Below are 24,408 nucleotides of genomic sequence, written 5' to 3'. Positions count from 1 at the left end.
GGCCTCAACTTAAGTATAAGGGTAAGTCGCCAGCACCAGGGTTTTTCTCTTTCAAGTTAAAAAAAAAGAAAGTGGGGGAGTCGGGCTGTAGCGCAGCGGGTTAAGCACAGGTGGTGCAAAGCACAAGGACCGGCATAAGGATCCCGGTTTGAACCCCGGCTCCCCACCTGCAGGAGAGTCGCTTCACAGGCGGTGAAGCAGGTCTGCAGGTGTCTATCTTTCTCTCCTCCCCTCTGTCTTCCCCTCCTCTCTCCATTTCTCTCTGTCCTATCCAACAATGACAACAACAATAATAACTACAACAATAAAACAACAAGGGCAACAAAAAGGGAATAAATAAATAAAATAAATATTTAAAAAAAAGAAAGTGTTTGTACACACCACAATTAGTTTTCAGTTTCAAGTAGCATCCATGCATGCTACAAAGCATCTTAGAATATATGGAGAGTGTTTCTTTTTCATCCATTTCTTTATGCATTGTGACTCTATGGACAGATAAAAGTTGGATTGGTCATTAGTGTTATGTATTTTGAGCTGATGGAACACTGATGGATTATCTCAAGGCAAAGCAGAAAGTGTCTTTCCATAAACTGGGGGGAGAGTAGATAGCGGCGCACACATTACCACGTGTGAGGACCTTGGTTCTAGCCCCCAGTCCCCACCTGCAGGGGGGAAGCTTCACGAGCTGTGAAACAATGCTGAAGGTCTCTCTCTCTCTTTCCTCATTTTCCCCCTGTTAATTTCTCCTACGTGCACTTAACCCGCTGCGCTACCACTCGACTCCCCTCTTAATTTCTCTCTGTCCTGTTAAATATAAGAAAAATAAAATGATAAGGCAAAAGAAAAAAAAAAGGCCACGTGGAAAGGAGCTTGGTATTTTTGCACAGACATGTCTTCTGATTCCAGCTGCTTATAAAAGCGCATGAAATAGATCCACTCTGAATAGTTGTTCTGAAGGCCAATAAAGATTAAAGTGTATATTAAGTCCCTGGCTCCCCACTTACAGGGGAGTCACTTCACAAGCAGTGAAGCAGGTCTGCAGGTGTCTTTCCCCCTCTCCATCTTCCCCTCCTCTCTCCATCTCTCTGTGTCCTATCCAACAACAACGACAATAATAACTACAACAATGGGAGTCGGGCTGTAGCGCAGCGGGCTAAGTGCAGGTGGCGCAAAGCACAAAGACCGGCATAAGGATCCCGGTTCGAACCCCGGCTCCCCACCTGCAGGGGAGTCGCTTCCCAGGCGGTGAAGCAGGTCTGCAGGTGTCTGTCTTTCTCTCCCCCTCTCTGTCTTCCGCTCCTCTCTCCATTTCTCTCTGTCCTATCCAACAACAATGACAACAATAATAACTACAACAATAAAACAACAAGGGCCACAAAAGGGAAAAATAAATAAAATAAATATAAAAAAATTTAAAAAATAACAACAATAAAAAACAACAAGGGTAACCAAAGGGAATAAATAAATAAAGTATATATTAAAACTATGAATATGGAGATTAACTAAAAGTACTCAGCGAGACTTTCTGCTTGTTTCTTCACCTTGACATGTTTTCTCTTCCCTCCTTCCTTCTTCCTCCCTCCCTCTCTCTCTCTACATATATATATATATATAAATGTATTTTATTTTATAGGACAGAGAGAAGTTAAGAGGGAAGGAGAAAGAGACAGAGAAACCCCTGAAGCCCTGCTTCACCGCTTGTGAAGCTCTCCCCTGAATATAGCTTTGTTTTTTCCTGTTTGTTCACATCCTTGTCACACACTTTCATTTTTTTTTATTTCTTTATTGGAAAATTAATGTTTTACATTCAACAGTAAATACAATAGTTTGTACATGCATAACATTCCCCAGTTTTTCATATAACAATACAACCCCCCACACTTTCATTTTGATGCATCAACATACTCAAGAGCCACTGGGAAGCTGGTATTTCTCTACTCCATCTACATGGAGAGTGTCCTCACTGCATCTCTCTACTCCATCTACAAGGAGAGTGTCCTCACTGCATCTCTCTACTCCATCTACAAGGAGAGTGTCCTCACTGCATCTCTCTACTCCATCTACATGGAGAGTGTCCTCACTGCATCTCTCTACTCCATCTACAAGGAGAGTGTCCTCACTGCATCTCTCTACTCCATCTACATGGAGAGTGTCCTCACTGCATCTCTCTACTCCATCTACAAGGAGAGTGTCCTCACTGCATCTCTCTACTCCATCTACATGGAGAGTGTCCTCACTGCATTTTTCTACTTGAAGGGACATGTGAGGGATGTGACAGTGCATACCCAGTGCAGTATGCATGTTACCATGTACAAAAAACCAGGTTCAAGCCCAGGTCCCCACCTGCAGGCAGGAAGCTTCACAAGTGGTGAAACAGGGCTGTAGGTGTCTCTTTCTCTCTCACACACTCTGTCTCCCTCCCCCTCTCAATTTCTCTCTGTTTTACCTAAAATTAAATTAAGGGACATATGTATCAGTACTGCTGACTTTCTAATTAAGGGACATATGTATCAGTACTACTGTTGACTACTACTGCTTTCCCCCCACACCCCAGGGCTCGGAGCTTTTTCACTTCAGAGTGTCTGTTATTCCAGGTGTCACTTTTTGCCACTTAGTTGACGAATTTCAGGTAAAGAGAACACATGTAGCATTAATTCAATGGAGTGGTGGGTGGTTTAGGATGCGGTGCAGCAGATAAAGTGCTGGACTTGCAAGTACAAGAAGTACAATCTGTGTGTGTGTGTGTGTGTATGTGCAATCCCTCACATCCCATGTGCCAACATGATGTTCTGCTTCTCTCTTTCCCTCCCTCCCTCCCTCCCTCCCTCCCCTCCTCCACCTGCTTGTCCTCCTTTATCTCTCATTTGTAAGTCAATCAGTCTTTTAAAAATTAGAAGCTGAATGGGGTGTTGGCAGCTGGGGAAATGACTGAAGTATCCAGTCCAAGAGACTCTCAAAACAAAGTCTGAAAGATTCATACAATGGCGGTAACTGGAGATAGTCCTACAGATGGTGGTCACAATAGAAGGAATCATCTTTTTTTAAAAAATATTTTGGATAGAGAGAAATTGAGAGGGAAGTGGAAGCTAGGGAGAAAGCAAGAGGGAGACACCTGCTTTTGAAGCTTCCTCACTACAGGTGGGGACTAGGCTTGAACCTGTAACTTTGTGGTGGCGATGTACACACTCAGCCAGGTGTGTCACTGCCTGCCCCACAGGGACAGTCTTAATAACTGCTTGTCCTTCTTTCAGCAGGCATTTCTGCCTTTATCGCCCTTCCTCTCACCCCCGCCTCCCACGCAGGCATCAGTAATGCTTTCGCTTTGAATATTTTCCTCCCTTCCTTTATTTATACTGCATGGGTGCAGCCTAAAATACTTGTGCGGCTGGGAAATAGCTCAACTGGGAGAGAATTAGACCTGAATGCCTGAGGTGCCTGGTTCAAGCCCCAGTGCCATGGGTATCAAATTGCTGCTCTGATCTCTCTCCCCCCCCCCCATGAAACTCTTGTCTATCACATGCAATAATAAAAACACGGCCTGGCAGTGGCATGCCTGGTTGAATGCACACATTCACATGTGGAGATGCCCAGACTCAAGCCCCAGGTCCCCACCTGCAGGGGAGGAAGCTTTTTCAAGCAATGATGCAGTGCTTTGGGTGTCACTCCCTCACAATCTCCTCTTCCTCTCTCCATTTCTCTATCAAAGCAAATAAGAAAACAGGATAAAGTGTAGATAAAGTGCTGGGCTCTCAAGTACAAGAAGTACAATCTGTGTGTGTGTGTGTGTGTGTGTGCGCGCGCGTGTGCTCAATCCCTCACATCCCATGTGCCAGCATGATATTCTGCTCCCCCCTTCCTCCCTCCTTCCGTCCCCTCCTCCACCTGCTCGTCCTCCTTTAGCTCTCATTTATAATTTTGATTTTGAAAGACTACAATCAGAGAACTTAAAAGACTTTGCTTTTCCTGTTGCAGATTTATGTGGATGAAGTCCCCCTGCCTTTCCCAGGACACAATCTCATCGCCATTGCCACAGCTGTTGTGCTTGGGGGGCTCATTTTTATAGCATTTATGTTGCAGATACGGAACATCCACCCTTGGGATATGTGCAAGAATTGTATCCGGGGAATCAAAATGAAGCTGCAACATCTTTCCCAACAGAAATCTTAGTGGCAGACATGACAGCCATGATTCTCCTCTTTACCTGCCGGTGGAATTAGACAATTCTCAGAGAAGTCTAGTTAAATGTTAATGTGAAAGTCAGAGGAAGTCTGGTAGCATCCCATGGTAACTTAAGTTGCTAATTCTCCATTTTTTTAAATCTGTAGACAATGTCTTGTGTCAGCATTCCTACAGAAGATGCTCCTCGAGGGTCTTAGGAAACTATAAAATGATAATCATTACTATGTGGAGTGATTGTGCTGCATTTTTCAACCTCTTTGTTTTAAGTATTTTACTTATTTTAAATGAAAGCTACAGAGAGCATACTATCTAGGTGAGCTATTTACTTGCCAGTCCTCAACTTTTAGGGGGCAGAGTCTACTCTCTGAGACCACAGCCCCTGAAGGTTGTTGTTTGCAGATCAGAGTGAGTAGAACTCATTCCTTCCCAGGGAAGGAGAGGTGGAGAAGGAAGCTGGCTTTCAGGCATGTTCTCAGAATCTCAGCAGAATGAAAGCCCAAACCATTTTCCTGAGACAAACTCAGAGCCAAACTGCAGGCCCTCTCAGAGGAAAAGGTGCCGGTGGTGAGGGTGTTGGAAGCACACAGCACCTGGGGGACACTGGTTTACAGACACAAGTAGAATTCCCAGCTGTGTGTCCTGAGTGCCTGTGCCCCAGTAGTGAGGAGCTGTTGGGTGCTGCCAGGGATCCTTACACACCCAGGAAGATGCAGGAGGAATCGCCTGCTGCTGCCACAGCAGAAAAGCTGAGGCCTCTAGCCGCAGCCCCCCCCACACACACACACACACCACCCCTCCCTCAAAATGTCCAGTGCTAGGAACTGTCAACAGTGGTTGTGTCTTTACAGAGTCAAGGTCATATTCTGAGAGCTGAGTGAGCAAGGTTAGGACCTTGCTTACCTCCTTCATAAAGGTGTGACCTGGACAAGGTACTTCTTGTGCCTGAGCTTCTGCACCTGTCAAGTGGGTATGCCTTTTCCATCTGTTTTGTGCAGGTGGTGGGGTGGAGGTCTAACGAATGAGTTGGTGTGAGGGAGCTAGTGCCAGGCCTGGCTCTGTGGAGGCTGTAGTGCTTGATCTCATTGCTGTTGCTGTTGTCAGATTGCAGTCAGAGGATGAGTTTCTCTTTCTTTCTTTTTTTTTAATCTATTTATTATTGAATAGGGACAGAGAGGGGAGGGGGGAGAGAGAGGGAGAGGAAGAGAGAGACACCTGCAGCCCTGCTTCACCCCTCGTGAAGCCCCCCACACACACACAGGGGCTTGAACCTAGGTCCTTGCACACTCTAATGTGTGTGCTTAACCAGGTGCATGACTGCCTGGCCCCTAGAGGAAGAGTTTCTAATGTTAATAAAATGCTGTGCAGGGATAGTAGCACAAGGGCTGTGCAGACTCTCATGCCTGAGGCTTCAAAGTCCCAGGTTCAATCCTGTACACCACCCTACAACAAAGTTGAGCAGTGCTCTGGTTTTAAAAAAAAAAAAAAGTGGGTGGGGGAGATAACATAATGGTTATGCAAAGAGACTCTTGTGCCTGAGGCTTCAAAGTCCCAGGTTCAATCCCTCACCCCATCATAAACCAGAGCTGAGTCATGGTCTAGTTAAGAAAAAGGAGAAGAATGAACAATGACTTCATAGAATGGGAGGCCAGTGGGAGGCTGCTATAGGAACTCAGGTGACAAGAAAAAGGAGAATATATATATATATAGACAGTGATTTCATAGAATGGGAGGCCAGAGGGAGGCTGCTACAGGAACTCAGGTCGAGATGCAGATTCGGCACCACTGCTGCTTGCTATGGGTGGGTGGAACCATCCTGGGGACCAAGGAAACAAGAGTTTGTTAACAATTCAGGGTGCCACTTGGGCCAGGGAATAGGAGATACAAATGGATTGATTTTAGACAAGTAAAAGGGGGGGGGGGGCGGGGCTGGATGGCGGTTCACCATGCTCAAGGACCTGGGTTCAAGTCCTCAGTCCCCACATGGGGGGGGGGCTTCATGAGAGGAGAGGCAGGTCTGCAGGTATCTCTCTTTCTTCCTCTCAATTTCTCCTTCCTCTCTCAACCTCTATTATCAAATAAAAATAATATTAAAATAAAAATAAAGGAAAAAATGGCTCTGTGAGTGTGGATTTGTCATGTAGGGACTGAGCCCCAGAAATAACCCTGGTGGCAATAAAAGTATTTTTTAAAAAAGAGGAAAAAAGAAAATTTATAACTAGGTCTAATACTAACTTTGAAAATATTTTTTATTTAATTTTATTAGATAGAGACAGAAAGAACTTGGTAGGAAAATAGGGAGATAGAGGAAGAGAGACAGACACCTGCCACCCTGCTTCACCACTTGTGAAGCTTCCCCCTACAAGTGGGGACCAGGGACTTGAAGTGAGGTCCTCAATCATAGTAATGCATGTGCTCAACCGGGTGTGCCACTATCCAGTTCCTGTAGAATGGAGGTTTATCTGTTTCCTTCTCCATGTGTTGTTTCCCCCCCAACTAGCGCCCTAACTAGTTGCTATTTTTGTGTAACTTACATCGAAGAGGAGGACATTGGATTTTGTTTTCTTCTGGGCAAAACAAAACATTCACCTGCAGGTCTCCTCTGTGGGGCTTTGACATCTGCTTTCATAGCAAGAAGGAAACAAGTGGCAGACAGAGTGACTGACAATGTTCACAGCAGTTTGCTAACCTGGAGAAGTTCCCGTGGATGATAGAGCAGGATATGTTTTACTTCTTGGTGGAGGGACAGCCCTAATCTTGGCCAATCAATTATGGAACAAAGAATGGGAAGTCAGAGGGTCAGTTTCCAACTTTGTAACTGGTCCAAGACCTGGCTCAATGAAGTGCTGAAACCCCAGGACAATAGAAAAATCAAAGAATGGTGAGGGGAGGAAACTGGAGGGGATTAGACAGGAGAACCTTCTGGAATATGCTCCAGCGCCATAGGTAGGAAGTGACCCCTTTGTAACATCATCTGCATGTCTCAGGATCTGAGAGGAAGCCACCCCCCAACCCACCCCCTCTGCTTCTGCGGTTCTCAAATGGAATTCAGTTTTGAGATCCTCTGTTGGGGTGAGTGCTTCAACTTCAAAGTAAGACATACATTGTTCAGTTGTGAAACATGAAAGCAAAGGTAGGGTTTTTAGAATGATTAGAAGACTGCAACAGGTAACACCTGAAGTAACACCACTTGGTTCAATGTGATTTGGTCACGCAGGATATGGGGTTGGGGGGCGCTAGTACACCTGATTAAGAGCACTAGTACCAAGTGCACTACTACTAAGCACAAGGACCCACTCAAGGATACGAGTTCGATCCTGCCCTCCACACCTGCAGCAACACTGTGGCAGGGACGCTTCGAGTGGTGAAGCAGGGCTACAGGTGTATTTCATTATTTTACTTTTAAAATTTTATTTATTATTGGATAGAGACAGAGATTAGGGGGTGATAGAGTGGGAGAGAGACAGATACCTACAGACCTGCTTCACCATTTGTGAAGCTTTCCCCCTGTAGGTGGGGACCAAGGGCTTGAACCTGTGTCCTTGCACACTGTAATGTGAGCGCTTAACCAGGTGTGCCACCACCTGGCCCCCAGTGTCTATTTCTTTCTCCCTATCTCTCCCTTCTCTCTCAATTTCTTTCTTTCCTATACAATAAAATGGAAAAATGGCCTTCAGGAGCCGTGGATTTGTAGTGCTGGCACTGAGCCCCAGTGATAACCCTGGAGGGAAAAAAAAAAAAAGGAAATAGGAAACAGGTGTGACCTGGGAGGTGGTACAGTGGATAAAGTGTTAAAATCCATCTTAAAAATAAATAAACATGGGAGTTGGGCAGCAGCGCAGCGGGTTAAGCCCAGTTGGCTCAAAGCGCAAGGACCAGCATACAGATCCTGGTTCGAGCCCCCGGCTCCCCACCTGCAGGGGAGTCGCTTCACAGGTGGTGAAGCAGGTCTGCAGGCGTCTTGTCTCTCCCCGTCTTCTCCTCCTCTCTCCATTTCTCTCTGTCCTAACAACGATGACATCAATAACAACAACAATAAAAATACAAGGGCAACCAAAAATTAATTAAAAGAAAAAGAAATATATATATATATATATAGATTGCCTCCAGGATTATTGCTGGGGCTCAGTGCCTACACCACTGCTCCTGGAGGCCATTTTCTTTTCCCCTTTTGTTGCCCTTGTTGTTTTATCGTTGTTGTGGCGAATATTATTGTTGTTATTGATGTCATTGTTGTTGGACAGGACAGAGAGAAATAGAGAAGGTAAAGACAGAGAGGGACAGAGGAAGATAGATACCTGCAGACTTGCTTCACCGCTTGTGAAGCGACACCCCCCCCCCCCCCGCAGGTGGGGATCCGGGGGCTCCAACTGGGACACTTACTGGTCCTTGTGATTGGTGCCGTGTGCACTTAACCTACAGCGCTACTGCCCAACCCCCTACATATATTTCTTTTTGAAAAATATTTTATTGAGAGGATAGATACTAGAGCACTGCTCAGCTCTGGCTTTATAGTGCTGCAGGGGATTGAACCTGGGACTTCGGAGCCTCAGGCATGAGAGTTTCTTTGCATAACCATTATGCTATCTTCCCCACCCCAGAAGCTTTTCAATTTGACATAGTCCCATTGATTTGCTTTTGATTTAGTCTTCCTTACAATTGGGTTTGTGTCATCAAAGTTGTCCTTGAGGTTTAAATAGGAAAGTGTTCCAACACTATTTTCCTCTAAATAGTTAGTTGATAGTTTCTGGTCTAACATCCAGGTTCTTGATCCATTTGGAGTTGACTTTTGTTTCTGGTGAGATAAAGTGGTTCAGTTTCATTCTTCTGAATGTTTCAACCCAGTTTTTCCAGCACCATTTTAAAAAAATATTTATTTATTGAGAAACATAGGAGGAGAAAGAGCCAGACATCACATATGCTGCCGGGATTGAACTAAGGACCTCATACTTGAGAGTCCGATGCTTTATCCACTGCGCCACCTGCCAGACCACATCCAGCCCCATTTGTTGAAGAGATGCTTCTTCCTCCATTTTGTTAAATTTCCAAATTGTTTTTTGGCCCCTCTATCAAAGATTAGATGTGCATAGGCGTTGAGGTTTATTTCTTGGCTTTCAATTCTGTCCCACTGTGTGTCTTATTTTTGTTCCAGTACCAGGCCTTTTTTTTTTTTTTTTTTTTTACAAGGCTGTTTTGATTATGGTAACTTTATAATGTAGTTTGAGGTCTGTAGTATGATGCCACCACTTCTACTTCTTTCTCTCAAGACTGTTTTGGCAGTTCTAGGTGTTTTCTGGTTCCAGATAAATTATTGTAATTTTTGTTCTGTTCTCTCAAACTTGGTGGGACTTTGATGGGTATCACATTGAATTTGTAATATTCTATCCCGAACCAACTGAAATTGGTTCTGGGTAGAATATTCATTTTGATGATACTAATTCTTCCAGTCCCTGAGCATGGGCTGTCTTTCCATCTCTGTTTTTCATTTTCTGTTTTCTTGAATAGCTGCTCACAGTATGACCAGAGCCCTGATCAGCTCTGGCTTGTGTTGGTACCGGAGACGGACCTCGGGACTCTGGAGGCTCAGGCATGAGAATCTCTTCGCAGAACCGCCATGCTTCGCGCCCCCGCCCCACCCCGCCCAGGTGTCCTTCTCCGTATTTTTAATGGTCTTCTTTTTTTAATGGTCTTCTTTTTTTAATGGTCTTCTTTTTTTAATGGTCTTTTTAATGGTCTTCTTGCATCATCACCATGCTATTCCCCCACCCAGTAGTTCATTCCTTTTAGCCCCTGAATGAGATTCTTTGGAGCGGATGGCCTATAGTGTCTCTTAGCCGCTGTCCCTTCACGCCCATTATTCCCAGTTTGGGGTTTTTAGTTATTTATGGTTTCCTTCCTTCCTTGTTTACATTTCTCTCTGTCCTAACAATGGCCTCAGTCACAAAAATAATAACCACAATAACAATAAAGGGAAATGAAATTCCATTTAAGGGAAACTGAGAGGACGAGGCGAGCGCGCGAGCGGCCCGTAGCTCGACCCAGAGAGGCCGCCCTGGGGCCGCATCTTTCGCCCTCGGTGCGGCTGGAGCGGCTGGAGCGGCGGGGCGGGGCCGTCGCCGAGCCCCAGGCGCAGTTGATGACGCGAGCGGCGCGCGCCGGACGCACGCGCCGCAGGGCTCGCGGGACGCACGGCGCAGGACGCACGGCGCAGGACGCAGAACGCACGACGCACGGCGGGGCGTGCTGGGAACGGGGGAGCCCGGGCCGTCACCGGCGCTGCCAGCCTTCCGCCTCCGCCGCCGCCCGCGCGCCGCCTGCCGCCTCGCTCCGCGCCTCCGCCGCCCGCCCCGCTCTTGTCTCCAGAGGCGGCCGGCGGGCCGCCCCCGCCCCGCCCTCGCCCCTGCCGCTGCCGCCCGGGGACCCCGCGCCGCCATTGAGGGCGAGCCAAGATGGCGGCGGCTTGGGCTGCGTGAGCGAGACGGGAGAGGCGGCGGCCGAGGCCAGGGGCTCCGGGGCCTGGGCGCGCTCGGGCGGCCAGAGCGGAGGGGCGTCGCGAGCGGCGGGCGCGGTCGCTGCGGGCGCGGGCTCCCGGCGGCGGGGCCTCGGGGCGGGGGGCGCGGGCCGGGCCGGAGAACATGGCGGCGGCGGCCTGAGGCGGCGCGGGAAGCGACCTGCGGGGCCGATGGCGGCGGCGGCGGCGGCCCGGCAGTGAGCGATGCGCGGGCGGCAGTGAGCGGAGCCTCCGTCCCTCCGGCCGCTCCTGGGCGACGCGGGGCCCGCGCCTCGGCCGCGGCGGCACGATGACCGACACCCGGCGGCGGGTGAAGGTGTACACGCTCAACGAGGACCGGCAGTGGGACGACCGGGGCACCGGGCACGTGTCGTCGGGCTACGTGGAGCGGCTGAAGGGCATGTCGCTGCTCGTCAGGGCGGAGAGCGACGGTAGGCGCGGGCGGGCGGGCGGGCGGGCGGGGCCTGAGGTCGGTACCTGGCTCCCGACCGCACCCCGCGGCGCGCGGTTCGAGTCCCGCTGACCGGTGGGAGGACGAGGTGCCGGCCCGGCCCCGCGGGCCGAGCCTGGGAGTCAGCGGCCGGGTGTGGAAGGACCCCCACAGGGCTGACATCTTCGTCTGTCCTTCCTCCACCTTCCGGCTCCGGGACTTTGGCTGTCGACCCGGCGCTCAGCCCGCACCACACGGGCGCCTGGCTTCGGGGCAGGAAGAAACGCGGAACTGGGCGCCGGGCGTCGTGTGGGAGGCGCCGGGCGTCGTGTGGGAGGCGCCGGGCGTCGTGTGGGAGGCACCGGGCCACGTGTGGGAGGCGCCGGGCCACGTGTGGGAGGCGCCGGGCGTCGTGTGGGAGGCACCGGGCCACGTGTGGGAGGCGCCGGGCCACGTGTGGGAGGCGCCGGGCCACGTGTGGGAGGCGCCGGGCCACGTGTGGGAGGCGCCGGCGTCGTGTGGGAGGCGCCGGGCGTCGTGTGGGAGGCGCCGGGCGTCGTGTGGGAGGCGCCGGGCCACGTGTGGGAGGCGCCGGGCGTCGTGTGGGAGGCGCCGGGCGTCGTGTGGGAGGCGCCGGGCCACGTGTGGGAGGCGCCGGGCGTCGTGTGGGAGGCGCCGGGCCACGTGTGGGAGTCGCCGGGAGGCGCCAGGCGTCGTGTGGGAGTCGCCCTCCGTAGACGCCTACAGGGACCGAGTTTGGACGCACCCGGTGCATCTCTCACTGGTGACCGGCTCTCGCACCGCGTGAATGTCGCGTGCTGGCGTGGTTCTGTTCACGAAAGTCGTAGCAGCCAGCCGCAGACCCCGCATCTCGGCGGGCTCATGGCGCATGTGTAGGCCTGCTCGTCTCTGAAGTCTCGATGATCGCGTGTTTCAGCACACTCCTACGACGTCCTTTCTGTGACTTTTTAAAACTTTTATCTCAGAGCCGTGCTCAGCTCTTGTCTTGTGGGGATTGAATCTGACACTGGAGTGTGGAGCCTGAGGCACTTGGGGGGCGTATTTTCTCTTTAGAGTAAGCATTAAGTCTACGTAGTCATGCTTGGTGATACAGAGATAGCTTTTTATCCCAGTTTTTTACTTTCGCCACTTAGGAAAATAGTCCCTAATTCGAGGCAGCTTACGGGAGGGAAAAAACGAAAATGAATTTTTAAAGCTTAAAGAATTATTTTAATAAGAAAGCTACAAAGAGACAAGATAACCAGAGCACTGCTGCTCTGGCATATGGTGGTGCTGGGGATTGAATCTGGAACCTCAGAGCTGCAGGTATGACAGACAGTCTTTTGCATCATTAGGCTGTCTTTCCCAACCCAGTATTGTAAAGTTTAAGTTGTATGGGACACTAAATTCGAGAGTGGGTTTAGAAAAATTCCAGCACTGCCACTTTCCAGGCAACTTTGCAGTTGCGGATGCGACTATGATTCCATCCTGACTTCCCCGGGCCCCACTCCCCAGAGCCCTGCCCCACTAGGGAAAGACAGACAGGCTGGGGGTGTGGATCCAGCTGCCAACACCCATATGTCCAGCGGAGAAGCAACCACAGAAGCCAGAACTCCCACCTCCTGCCAGTTATTAGCATCCACTGTAGTTATGTTGTAAACACCTACATTTCTTTTTATTGCTGCACTATACTTAGACTCAATTTACTTAAAATATGTGTGTGTATACATATGTGGCTTAAAGATACTTAAACTCAGAATTACACATGGGACTTTTATAAGGGATGTTAGTTTTGGGGTACACATTAGTGTGAGCTTCCCCCATTCTTATTCTAGGGTGATTGGGAATTTCTTTTCATAGTAATGAGCAAATCAAAAAGTGCTTCTGATTTTCCATAAAATAAGTTTTTTACCCAGTAAAATTATTGAGCTTTTCCCATGTATTGGCTGAACCAGTTCTTTTCACTCACGGGTCCCTTTAAGAGTAAAGGTATGGGGGTCGGGTGGTAGCATGTGGGTTAAGCACACAGGGCACAAATTGCAATAATCGGTACAAGGTTCCTCATTCGAGCCCCCAGCTCACCACTTGCAAGGGAGTTGCTTCATAGGCAGTGAAGCAGGTCTGCAGGTGTCTTTCTCTCCCCCGTCTCCCCTCCTCCATTTCTCTCTCTTATCCAACAACAACAGCAACAACAATAATAATGACACCAAGGAAAACAAAATGGGGGAAATGGCCTCCAGGAGCAGTGCATTTGTAGTGCAGGCACTGAGCCCCAGCAATAAACCAGAAGGCAAATAAATAAAAGGTATTAGCTGTATATTAAATAAAATGTTTATTTTACCATATTTTTTTTTACTAAGTTTTCTCTTTTTTTAATATTTATTTATTCCCTTTTGTTGCCCTTGTGTTTTTATTGTTATAGTTATTGATGTCATCATTGTTGGATAGGACAGAGAGAAATGGAGAGAGGAGGGGAAGACAGAGAGGGGGAGAGAAAGACAGACACCTGCAGACCTGCTTCACCGCCTGTGAAGCGACTCCCCTGCAGGTGGGGAGCCGGGGGCTTGAACCGGGATCCTTATGCTGGTCCTTGTGCTTTGCGCCACGTGTGCTTAACCCGTTGCGCCACCGCCTGGCCCCCTTTTACTAAGTTTTCAAAGCTTTTCAGACTTTTTCTAAAACAACTTTGTTCCTAACACTTAAACTATATTATAGTCTGTAAAATTAATGTTCTTCTGAGGTGTTAATTATTAACAGCCTGCTATTTTCCCTCTCTGCTAATTTAATGGGAAACTAACACTGCCAGGAGGAGGATGAAAGCTGCAAATCTGTGGAACAGGTGGCGGTGTCTTGTAGGAATCACCTATTAAGACGGTGTGAGTTAGAATTGACTTTTTTTTTTTTTTTTTTAAACCCAAATCATTGCTTAGCTATGGCATGGGGCGGTGCTGGGAACTGAATGTGGATCCTTCAAGTCTCAGACGAGAAAGTCTGATGCTTAAGTGTTATAATCTCCTTGCCTTATTTATTTTTATTCTACCTCTTACCTTTGGACTTATATTTTGACGCAGGGTATGTATACCTCTAGGGAGTCGGGACGCATAAGGATCCCGGTTTGAGCCCCAGACTCCACACCTGCAGGGGAGTCGCTTCACAAGCCGTGAAGCAGGTCTGCAGGTGTCTTATCTTTCTCTCCCTTTCTCTGTCTTCCCTTTCTCCATTTCTCTCTGTTCTATCCAACAACAACAACGTCAATAAAAACTACAACAATAAAACAACAAGGGCAACAAAGGAAAGAAAAAAGAAAAAAAACTTGCTACCTGCACTATACATAACTTACCATAGTGAGATAGCAGATCATTGCTCAGCTCTGGTTTATGTATGGTGGTGCAGGGGATTGGACCTGGGATTTCAGAGTTTTAAGGATTCTCCATAATGGCTGCACCAATTTGCACCTCACCAGCAGTGTAGTCCTCTCCAACACTTATTTTATTGATAGGGCCCATTACTTTTCACAGGTGTGAAGTGGAATCTCAATGTGGTTTTAATTTGCATTGCTCTAATGATGAGTGAATTGGAGCATTTTCACCTATGTCTGTGGGATATTTGCATCTTTCTAGAGAGCCATCTATTCATATCTTCTGCCCACTTTTTTATTGGACTTTTTTGAACCAGAGCCACTCAGTTCTGGCTTATGCTGGTGTGGGGGATTGAACCTGGGAGCCTTGGGCATGATTCTTTGCATAACCATTACACTATCTACCACCACCCTTTTTCTTTTTGTTGAGCTGTATGAGTTTTTAATAGATGTTTTTGCTATCAACCATTTGTCTGAAGTGTAATGTGCAAATATCTTTTCCCATTTACTGGGTTTCCTGTTTATCCTTAAAGAATTCTCTTTTGGTGTGTAAAAGCTTTTAAATTTGATGATTCCCCCCCCCCCTTTAAATTTTGCCTCTAGGAAAATTGCTGAGGTTCAATGCCAGCACTATGAATCTACTGCTTTTGGAGGCCTTTTTTTTCTTCCCCATTTTATTGATAGCACAGAGAGAAATTGAGAGAGGAAAAGAAAGATATCTGCAGACCTGCTTCACCACATGTGAGCCGGGGAGCTCCAACTGGGATCCTTGTGTGGGTCCTTGCACTTCTATGTGTGCTTAACCCACTGAACCGCTGCCAGGTTGGGTCCCCATTTGTTAAAGGAGACTTCTGTTGCCCATTGGGCAGTTCTGGCCCCTCTACAAGTGTGGGTTTACTTCTGGGCTCTATCCTGTTCTATTTGTCCTATTGTTCATTTTTGTTCCAATACCACACTGTTTTAACTATTAATGCTTTGTAATATGAACTGAAGTCAGGAATTGAGATACTTCTGTGTTCCTTGAAATATGTCATTGGGTTTTTAATAGGGATTGCATTGAATCTATAGATTGCTTTTGGCAGGATTGCCATTTTAATGATAATTATTCATTCAATCCATAAACGGGATATTCTTCCGTTTCTTTGTGTGTGTGTTGTTTTCTTAACATTATATTATGGCTTTCGCTGAAAACTTTGTTAGATTTATTGCTAGGTTTTTTTTTACCTTTTTGGATTTGATTGTAAATGAGATTGCTTCCTAGATTTATGAGTTATTGATTTTGTAACTTGCTACTTTATTGACTTTATCGATGTCTAGTTTTTTTTTTTCTGGCAGTTTTTGGGGTCCTGTAGGTATAACAGCATTTCACCTGCAAACAATAATTTAACTCCATCCATTCCAATTTGGATTCCTTTAATATCTCTTTCTTGCCTGGTTGCCATAGTGAGGACTTCTAGGACTATGTTGAATAGAAGAGGTGAGAGTGGACATCCTTGTCTAGTTCTTGACTTGAGGGGGAAAGCTTTCAATTTTCCCCATTGAGCACGTTAGTCGTGGGTTTGTCATATGTAGACTTTATTATGTTGAAAATTTTTCCTCCCACTCCCATTTTCTTGAGGGCTTTTATCATAAATGGGTGTTGGACCTTATCAAACGCTTTTTCTGCATCAATTGATAAGTTCATGCAATTTTTTAAAATCTTATTGTTGATATATTGGGTTACATTACTTTGTTGAGCCATCCTTGTTTGCCAGGATGTTAGATTTGATGAGCTAAGATTTTGTCGAGGGTCTTTGCATCCATGTTCATCAGTTTTCTTTTTTTGGTAGAGTCCACTCCTGCTTTGGGGATCAGAGTGATATTAGCCTCATAAAATGTGTTTGGGAGTGTTCCCTCGTCTGTTCTCTGGGAGAGTTTGAGGGAAATGAGTGTTCTTAGAATGCTTTATAAAATTCATTAGTATAGCCATATGCATCTGGGCTTTTGTTCTTGGGGAGCCTTTTGATTAGTGTTTCAATTTTTTTTCTTTTTATTTTTGGATAGAGGAAAGAAATTGATAGGAGAGAGACAACAGAGACACTTACAGCTCTGCTTCACCACTCATGAAGCTTTCCCCCTGTCTGTGGGGACAGGGGCTTGAACCTGGGTCTTTGTGCACTGTAGTGTGTGCACTTAATCAGGTGTGTCAATGCCTGGCCACTTGTTATAGTTTCTTTACTATTGATCGGCCTCTTAAATTTATCTACTTCCTCTTGTGTCAAAGTTGGCAGAACTCTTTAAGAATGTGTCCATTGCTTCTAAGTTGTGGGGTTATTTCCATATAGATGTCTCAGATTTTCATCTTGTAATAAATACCATGAGTGTTTCTATCAGCTTGAGCTATTTGCTGAGGTGAGGATAATGTCTCTTAGTCTTGTTTTGTGCTCAAATTCTACTTTGCTGCTTTTAGGATTTTTACCACCTCTACCCAACAGTTTTAGAATTGACACAGACATTGGCATTTCTTGAGGATGGGGCACAGATGCAGTCTTTTTTGTTTGTTTCTGTTTTTGTTTTTTTTAATTTATTTCTTTATTGGGGAATTAATGTTTTACATTCAACAGTAAATACAATAGTTTGTACATGCATAACATTCCCCAGTTTACCATTTAACAATACAACCCCCACTATGTCATTTATCATCCTTCATGGACCTGTATTCTCCCCACCCACCCACCCACCCCAGAGTCTTTTACTTTGGAGTAATAATACTTCAATTCCATTTCAGGTTCGACTTGTGTTTTCTTTTCTGATCTTGTTTTTCAACTTCTGCCTGAAAGTGAGATCATCCCATATTCATCCTTCTGTTTCTGACTTATTTCACTCAACATGATTTTTTCAAGGTCCATCCAAGATGGACCTTGAAAACGGTGAAGTCACCATTTTTTACAGCTGAGTAGTATTCCGTTGTGTATATATACCACAACTTGCTCAGCCACTCATCTGTTGTTGGACACCTGGGTTGCTTCCAGGTTTTGGCTATTACAAATTGTGCTGCCAAGAACATATGTGTACACAGATCTTTTTGGATGGATGTGTTGGGTTCCTTAGGATATATCCCCAGGAGAGGAATTGCAGGGTCATAGGGCAGGTCCATTTCTAGCCTTCTGAGAGTTCTCTCCAGACTGTTCTCCACAGAGGTTGGACCCATTGACATTCCCACCAGCAGTGCAGGAGGATTCCTTTGACCCCACACCCTCTCCAGCATTTGCTGCTGTTACCTTTTCTGATATATGACATTCTCACAGGAGTGAAGTGATATCTCATTGTTGTCTTGATTTGCATTTCTCTGACAGTCAGAGACTTGGAGCATTTTTTCATGTGTTTCTCGGCCTTTTGGATCTCTTCTGTGGTGAATATTCTATCCAAGTCCTCCCCCCATTTTTGGATGGGGTTATTTGTTGTCTTGTTGTTGAGTCTGGCAAGCTCTTTATATATGTTGGTTATTAAACTCTTATCTGATGTATGGCATATAAAGATCTTCTCCCATTCTGTGAGGGGTCTCTTGGTTTGGGTAGTGGTTTCTTTTGCTGTGAAGAAGCTTTTTAATTTGATGTAGTCCCATAGGTTTATACTTGCCTTAGTCTTCTTTGTAATTGGATTTGTTTCATTGAAAATGTCTTTAAAATTTATGCAGAAAAGAGTTCTGCCAATATTTTCCTCTAAGTATCTGATAGTTTGTGGTCTAACATCCAAGTCCTTGATCCACTTGGAATTTACTTTTGTATTTGGTGAAATACAGTGATTCAGTTTCATTCTTCTGCATGTTTCAACCCATTGTTTCTAACACCATTTGTTGAAGAGACTCTGCTTTCCCCATGTAATAGTCTGGGCCCCTTTGTCAAAGATTAGCTGTCCATAGGTGTGGGGCCTCATGTCTGGGCTCTCAGTTCTATTCCACTGGTCAGTGTGTCTGTTCATGTTCCAGTACCAAGCAGTTTTGATGACAATGGCCCTATAATATAGTTTGAAATCTGGGGGTGTGATGCCTCCAGTTCTGTTCTTTTTTCTCAAGATTGTTTTGGCAATTCTAGGTCTTTTCTGGTTCCAGATAAACATTTGCAGCATTTTTTTCTATTCTCCTAAAAAATGTGCTTGGGATCTTGATGGGGATAGCGGAAAGCTTATTTTCATAAAAGCGATGTTGTTATTATATTCCACAATCTTGATCTACAATGTAAATGACATTCACTCAGTGACTTCATTGGAAAATGAGCACCAGTTTGTCCCGGTAGTTTAAAAGAATGAAAGAATATTTTTAAATAGGAGATTTTAGTACTTTTTTTTTCCTCTTTCTTCCCAGAACACTGCTCAACTCTGGCATATAGGCTAGAGATTAAACATGTGAGCTCAGAGTCTCCAGCATGAAATTTGTCTGCATAACCATCATGCTGCCTATTCCAGCTGACATCTTTTTTACTTTTTACCAGAGCACTGCTCAGCTCTGGCTTATGGTGGTGTGGGGATTGAACATGGGACTTTTGAGCCTCAGGCATGAGTTAATAACTACAAAAACAAAAGTCCAGTAATTGTGCATCAAGGAAATTGGACAGGCACTGGAAATTTTTTTCATTAATCTGGTGTAAATGGGAAAAGAAGTTAAAAGATTGAGCAGAATTACCTCTGGAATGTGGAAGCAAATTCTGAACTTCAGAGTAAAAAAAGCCTAAAGAACTGGGATCTTGGGGGTAGCTAAGGTGGGAAACATGGGATTTAGTTATCTTCAAGTATTGAAAGGACAGAAGACAGACTTTGGGGTTATGCAGTTCACCTTGCTAAACACAGGACTCCAGCCAAGTGGGGAGCAGCTAACTACAGTTTTCAAACTAAATCATTACAGCTAGGTAAATGCTCATATTTTACTATAGTCACTTTCACTTAGCACTCTTTTTTAAATTTTTTTTTCTTTTTTCTTTCCTTATTTTCTTTTGTTGCCCTTGTCGTTTTATTGTTATAGTTATTATTGATGTTGTTGTTGTTGTTGTTGGATAGGACAGAGAGAAATGGAGAGGGGGAGAGAAAGACAGACTCCTGCTTCACCACTTGTGAAGTGACTCCCCTGCAGCTGGGGAGCCAGGGACACGAACTGGGATCCTTATGCCGGTCCTTGTGCTTAGCAGCACCTGTGCTTAATCTGCTGCACTACTGCCTGACTCCCTCACTTAGCACTCTTAATGCATGACTAAGAGTGGTCAGTAAATCACGAATACGGAACTGTTAATAAAATTACTGTAAATGGGTTTAACATTAGAAAAAGCAGGCTAGTTAAATTTGGAAATGTTAGGAGCATCCTTCTCAACTGTCTAGCCACTGTTTGTAATCAGTAAGGCAGCTGTTTGGTGTAACATGAGCAGTGAGAACTTTGAGACAGCTGCAGGGTGTACAGCTTTATCTCACTATGGTTGATGGGGAGGTGAGTGAGAGAAATTCTTAAAATTCCCTTTGTCACAGGGTAGGTATTTTCATTTCCTTCCTCCTCCCCCTGCGCTCTCTCTCTCATCTCCCCCCTCCCCTTCCTCTCCCTGAACACTGTACAGGTCTGGGTTATTGAACCTGGGACTTGGAAGTCTTTTGCATAACCATTATGCTATTTATCGTGTGTTATAAATACTGTGTGTCTTATGATACTGCTAGAGGACAAGCAGAAGTGAGCTAATTTGACTGCAAACATATACTGATGTTTAAAATTGGAGACGTGGTGATTCCTATATTAATAAATGTAATTAAACTTGAAGGTGAAGTTGAGGGAGAAATTGTACCCTTGGTATTTTCATTTTCAAATTCTCATTTTCAGTTTTGTAAGATCAGATTCTATTACAAAGCAAGCATTTCTAAGTTTTCCATGTTGTACTTAAAACCTGTGCTATTTTTAAAAAATATTTCCTTGATTGATAGCTAATGTCCAGAAAAGGAAATTGTAGTATATTTAAAGGACTTAATCTTACTGTTCTACCAATGACACAGTGAAATGTCTTTTCTGTTTCCTAGGTTCTCTACTTTTAGAATCCAAAATAAATCCCAACACTGCATACCAGAAACAACAGGTAAAAATTTAAAGCTGAATTTCATCTTACATATTATGCCCAGTTTGATGATAAAGTGAATATTTAGCATCTGGTGCCTTACATTGGAATTACAGCCTACTTTGTCAGTTAAGAATAGACTTTCTAACAGGCTTTATTTTATAGAGAGTAGTCATCTTATTATCACATTTTTTAACTTGCATGAAGCTTTATGTTCCTTGGTAGTCAGGTAACTAAATTTTCAAAAGTTAACACTAAAACAAGTAGTCCGGGAGGTGGTGCAATGGATAAGCCTTTGGACTCTCAAGCATGAGGTCCTGAGTTCAGTCCCCGGCAGCACATGTACCAAAGTGATGGATGCCTGGTTCTTTCTCTCTCTCCGATCATTTCTCATGAATAAATAAAATCTTTAAAAAGAAAAAAAAAAACTAAAACAAATCTCACCTCTGAACACTACTTTTCTTTGCTGCTTTAGATCCTCACACAGGAGGACTAAGCTTCTCCTCCCTTTATTTCACATTTTAGATAGGGAGAGTGAGCAGAACTTGGGGCAAGGTAAACCTGCTTAAGCACTCACACTGCAGTGCACAAGGGCCCATGTTCAAGTCCTGGTCCCCACATTCAGGGGGAAAGCTTCTCAAGTGGTGAAGCAGGGCTGTAAGTGTTTCTCTGTCTCTTTCCTTCTCTATCTGCCCCTTCCCTCTCAATTTCTCTCTGTCTCTACCCAATAATAAATACATTTAAAAAAGATTAAAAATAAAAGAATTTTAAAAAATGAGCTGAACTCTACCAACATCACCACCTCCCAGGTCACTTTAGAAAATGTGACTCTTCCTATTGCCATTTAACATTTCACATGGAGACAGTTATAATCCTCTCTCCGTGAGAATACCCTTTGCTGAACTGATTGATTGCTATGATAATAGTAATATTTATTTATTGCCAGTAAATTTGAAAACATACTTTAGAACTTATAATTTTTTAAAAATTTTATTTTTTTATGGGAAATGATGAGAGAGAAAGAACCAGACATCACTCTGGTACATGTGCTTCCAGGGATTGAACTCAGGGACCTCATGCTTGAGAGTCCAAAGCCTTATCCACTGCGCCACTTCCCGGACCATGAACTTACAAATATTTTTATTGTACTATACATATTATAATAGAGTCTAGATGCTGTGCTGTAAGGAGTGTAATATATAGCTCCAGTATTGTAAGCATGGTGTCTTGCCAAGATCACATCTAAGTAAAAGCTGTTAAACTGCTTATTAAGTAGAGTATTACTAGAAAGAAAGGACTCCAGGTCATAGGAATGAAGGGGAGCTAGGTAGTATGAGTGACTATTTAAAGCATAGAACATTGGTGGGGAGTTTAAGACGCCGTCCAGATAATGTTCACATATCACACATTGGACGTAGTCACTGATTGTAAAGACCCTGTGCCACAGATACAGGTGCTGACAGCAGAGAGGGAAGGAGCTACATTTAGTAATCCTCCTAATAACAGCTCTTGTGCTGTTCAAACTTCCTGTTCGGACTTTTTGACCAGCTCATAGAATATAACTTGTGTTGTTAAAGTAGAGGATTGGCCAGGTGTTTGATTTTGTGTCTTTCAGCGAGATTTAGGTTATTCATGACGATATTTTGGTTAAGCTTCATGAGGAAAGTACTGTTTTCATTGTATAGGTGGATAAAGTGAGGTATAAGAAGGCATTGGTAATTTGCAAAAATGAATACTGTTGTAAATTCCTGTTGCTCAGTTCATGTGCCTTGTACTTTGAAGTAAGTAATTTCTGATTATGTTTGCTAATCTGTAGATTTCTTTTTTTCTCTCAAGGATACTTTGATTGTATGGTCTGAAGCAGAAAATTATGACTTGGCCCTTAGCTTTCAGGAAAAAGCTGGATGCGATGAAATTTGGGAGAAAATATGTCAGGTAACTTAAAATGAGAAAAATGAGTATATGCTGTATACTTTGGCTTTCTTTTCTTTTTTAAAAATATTTTTATTTGTTATTGGATAGAGACAGAAATTGAGAGGGGAGGGGGAGATAGAGAGGGAAAGAGAGACATACTTGCAGCCCTGCTTCACCACTTGTAAGACTTCCCCTGCAGGTGTGGACCAGGGGCTTGAACCTGCACCCCTGCACACTGTAATATGTGTGCGCTTAACCAGGTGTGCCTCCACCTGGACCCAATACTTTGGCTCTCTTTACCATGCTTTTCAGCTAATTCCCAAGATTTTAAATAGAAAAGCTGTTCATATAGGTCAGTGCCATTTCTGGAAAGATTAATTTGTGACCCAGGAGGTGACGCCAGATTATTAAGTGTTGGATCCTTAAGCATGAGATCCTGACTTCAGTTCCCTGCTTTGTGTATATGAATAATGCTTAGGTGACTTCTCTCCCCACCCCCATAAATTTCATTTGTGTGTGTGTAATTTTTTAAAGCTTAGTTTCTAGGGAATTGCAGTTTATTAACACTTCACACACAAGTGTTTTAGATCCAGCCTGCTCCGTGAGTGCTTACTAGTATCTCTGTTTTCTAAATAGATTTATCTTGTAGTTAAGGAGAGAGAGAGAGAGAAGAGGGAAGAGGGAAGGGAAAAAACATCATTGGGGCCTGTGGTGGCACACCCAGTTTAAGCACATTTATCACCTGGGTTTCAGCCCCTGCTCCCCACCTCCAGAGGGGACACTTGACAATGAGTGAGGCAGGTCTTTCTGTCTTTCTCCCTCTCCCTCCCCCTCCCTCTCTCCCCCCCCCTCTCTCCCCTGCCCTCTCAATTTCTTCCTGTCCTGTTGAATAAAATAGAAAGAAAAAAAAACGGCTGCTGGGAGCCTTGGATTTGTAGTGCTGGCACTGAGCTCCAGCAATAACGCTGGACGGAGAAAAGAGAAAGCGGGGAGAACCAGAGTATCACTGGCACATGTGCTGCCAGGGATTGGACTTGGGACTTCATGCTGGAGACCGATAACTTTATCCACTGTGCCACCTCCCTATCCCTGATTTATCATTTCCCTCTGACTGATTTTCTCAAGTCCGTCACTGTTAATTCAATTGGAGTATCATTCTGCCGCATGGGACACCTAAGAAATGAAACTCTTGAACTCGTGTTTTTAGACCCAAAGCTCTAGCCATGCTGCCACCCCTTGGGACTTTTCCCTATTTCTACAAACTTGGTATGCTTGTTTTCTGTTGATTTTGAGAATCTCCAGAGATCCCGGTACTTTGGTCTAATCTCCAAATAATCCACAATCCTTTGTGGGTGAATATTTATTACATAAATGGTTAAAGCCATAGATTCTTCCTATGCACTTTTTAAGAATTGCCACCAGGGTTATTGCTGGGGCTTGCTGCAAACACTACAGATCCACTGCTCCCAGAGGTCATTTTTTTCCTTTTTCTTTCATTTACTTATTTGATAGGCTAGAGAGACATTACAGGGGGAGAGAAAGACACCTGCAGATCTGCTTCAGCACTCATGAAGTATCCCCCTACTGGGTGTTTGTGCTTGGTAAAATGTGTGCTTCACTGCATGTAGCACTGCCTGGCCCGTGCGTGCGTGCGTGCGTGCGTGCGTGCGTGCGTGTGTGCATGTGTATTACTGATTTAGTGTGGCAGTTTCATGTGGAGGGCTGGTGAAATAGCTCACATGGGTAGTGCATTGCTCTACTACGTGCACAGTGTAGTTTCAAGCCCAGCCCCCCTGCACTGAAGAAAGCTTTGGTGCTTTGGTCTCTTTCACTCTCTCCCTATGCCTTTGTCCCTTTCTGTCTCCGGGAAGGAGAGGGGTGGGAAAGGAACAAAGAACCAGAGCTCCACTACAGCACATGAACCAAGGCCTGCAAGTCCGCTGCTGGCGGGGGCTTT

The 24,408-nt window shown here is 45.1% G+C and overlaps 1 protein-coding gene and 1 long non-coding RNA gene across 3 annotated transcripts in view; both read left to right on the top strand.

The window, feature by feature from the left end:
* Window positions 1-7,908, top strand: LOC132536453 (uncharacterized). 2 transcript variants are annotated; one of them, XR_009548024.1, is made up of 4 exons: window positions 1-21; window positions 2,555-2,629; window positions 3,973-4,619; window positions 7,690-7,908. It is a non-coding gene; the product is annotated as an uncharacterized LOC132536453 (long non-coding RNA). The 2 variants fall into 2 exon arrangements; XR_009548023.1 differs by lacking the exon at window positions 1-21 and having other exon boundaries at window positions 2,601-2,714; window positions 3,755-4,619.
* A 2,678-nt stretch (window positions 7,909-10,586) lies between these two features.
* The window catches only part of PPP4R3A (protein phosphatase 4 regulatory subunit 3A), a 30,742-nt gene continuing 16,920 nt past the window's right edge, over window positions 10,587-24,408 (top strand). Inside the window, exons 1-3 of the mRNA XM_007538967.3 lie at window positions 10,587-11,118; window positions 20,503-20,558; window positions 22,374-22,472. Of these exons, the coding sequence (XP_007539029.1) occupies window positions 10,977-11,118; window positions 20,503-20,558; window positions 22,374-22,472 (297 nt within the window). The 5' untranslated portion in view covers window positions 10,587-10,976. The remainder of the gene's footprint in view (window positions 11,119-20,502; window positions 20,559-22,373; window positions 22,473-24,408) is intronic.

Source organism: Erinaceus europaeus, unplaced genomic scaffold (assembly GCF_950295315.1).
Source record: "Erinaceus europaeus unplaced genomic scaffold, mEriEur2.1 scaffold_312, whole genome shotgun sequence".
Classification (NCBI taxonomy): Eukaryota; Metazoa; Chordata; class Mammalia; order Eulipotyphla; family Erinaceidae; genus Erinaceus; species Erinaceus europaeus.
The sequence above is the reverse complement of the archived record's forward strand: the minus strand, read 5'-3'. Positions and strand labels throughout refer to the sequence as shown.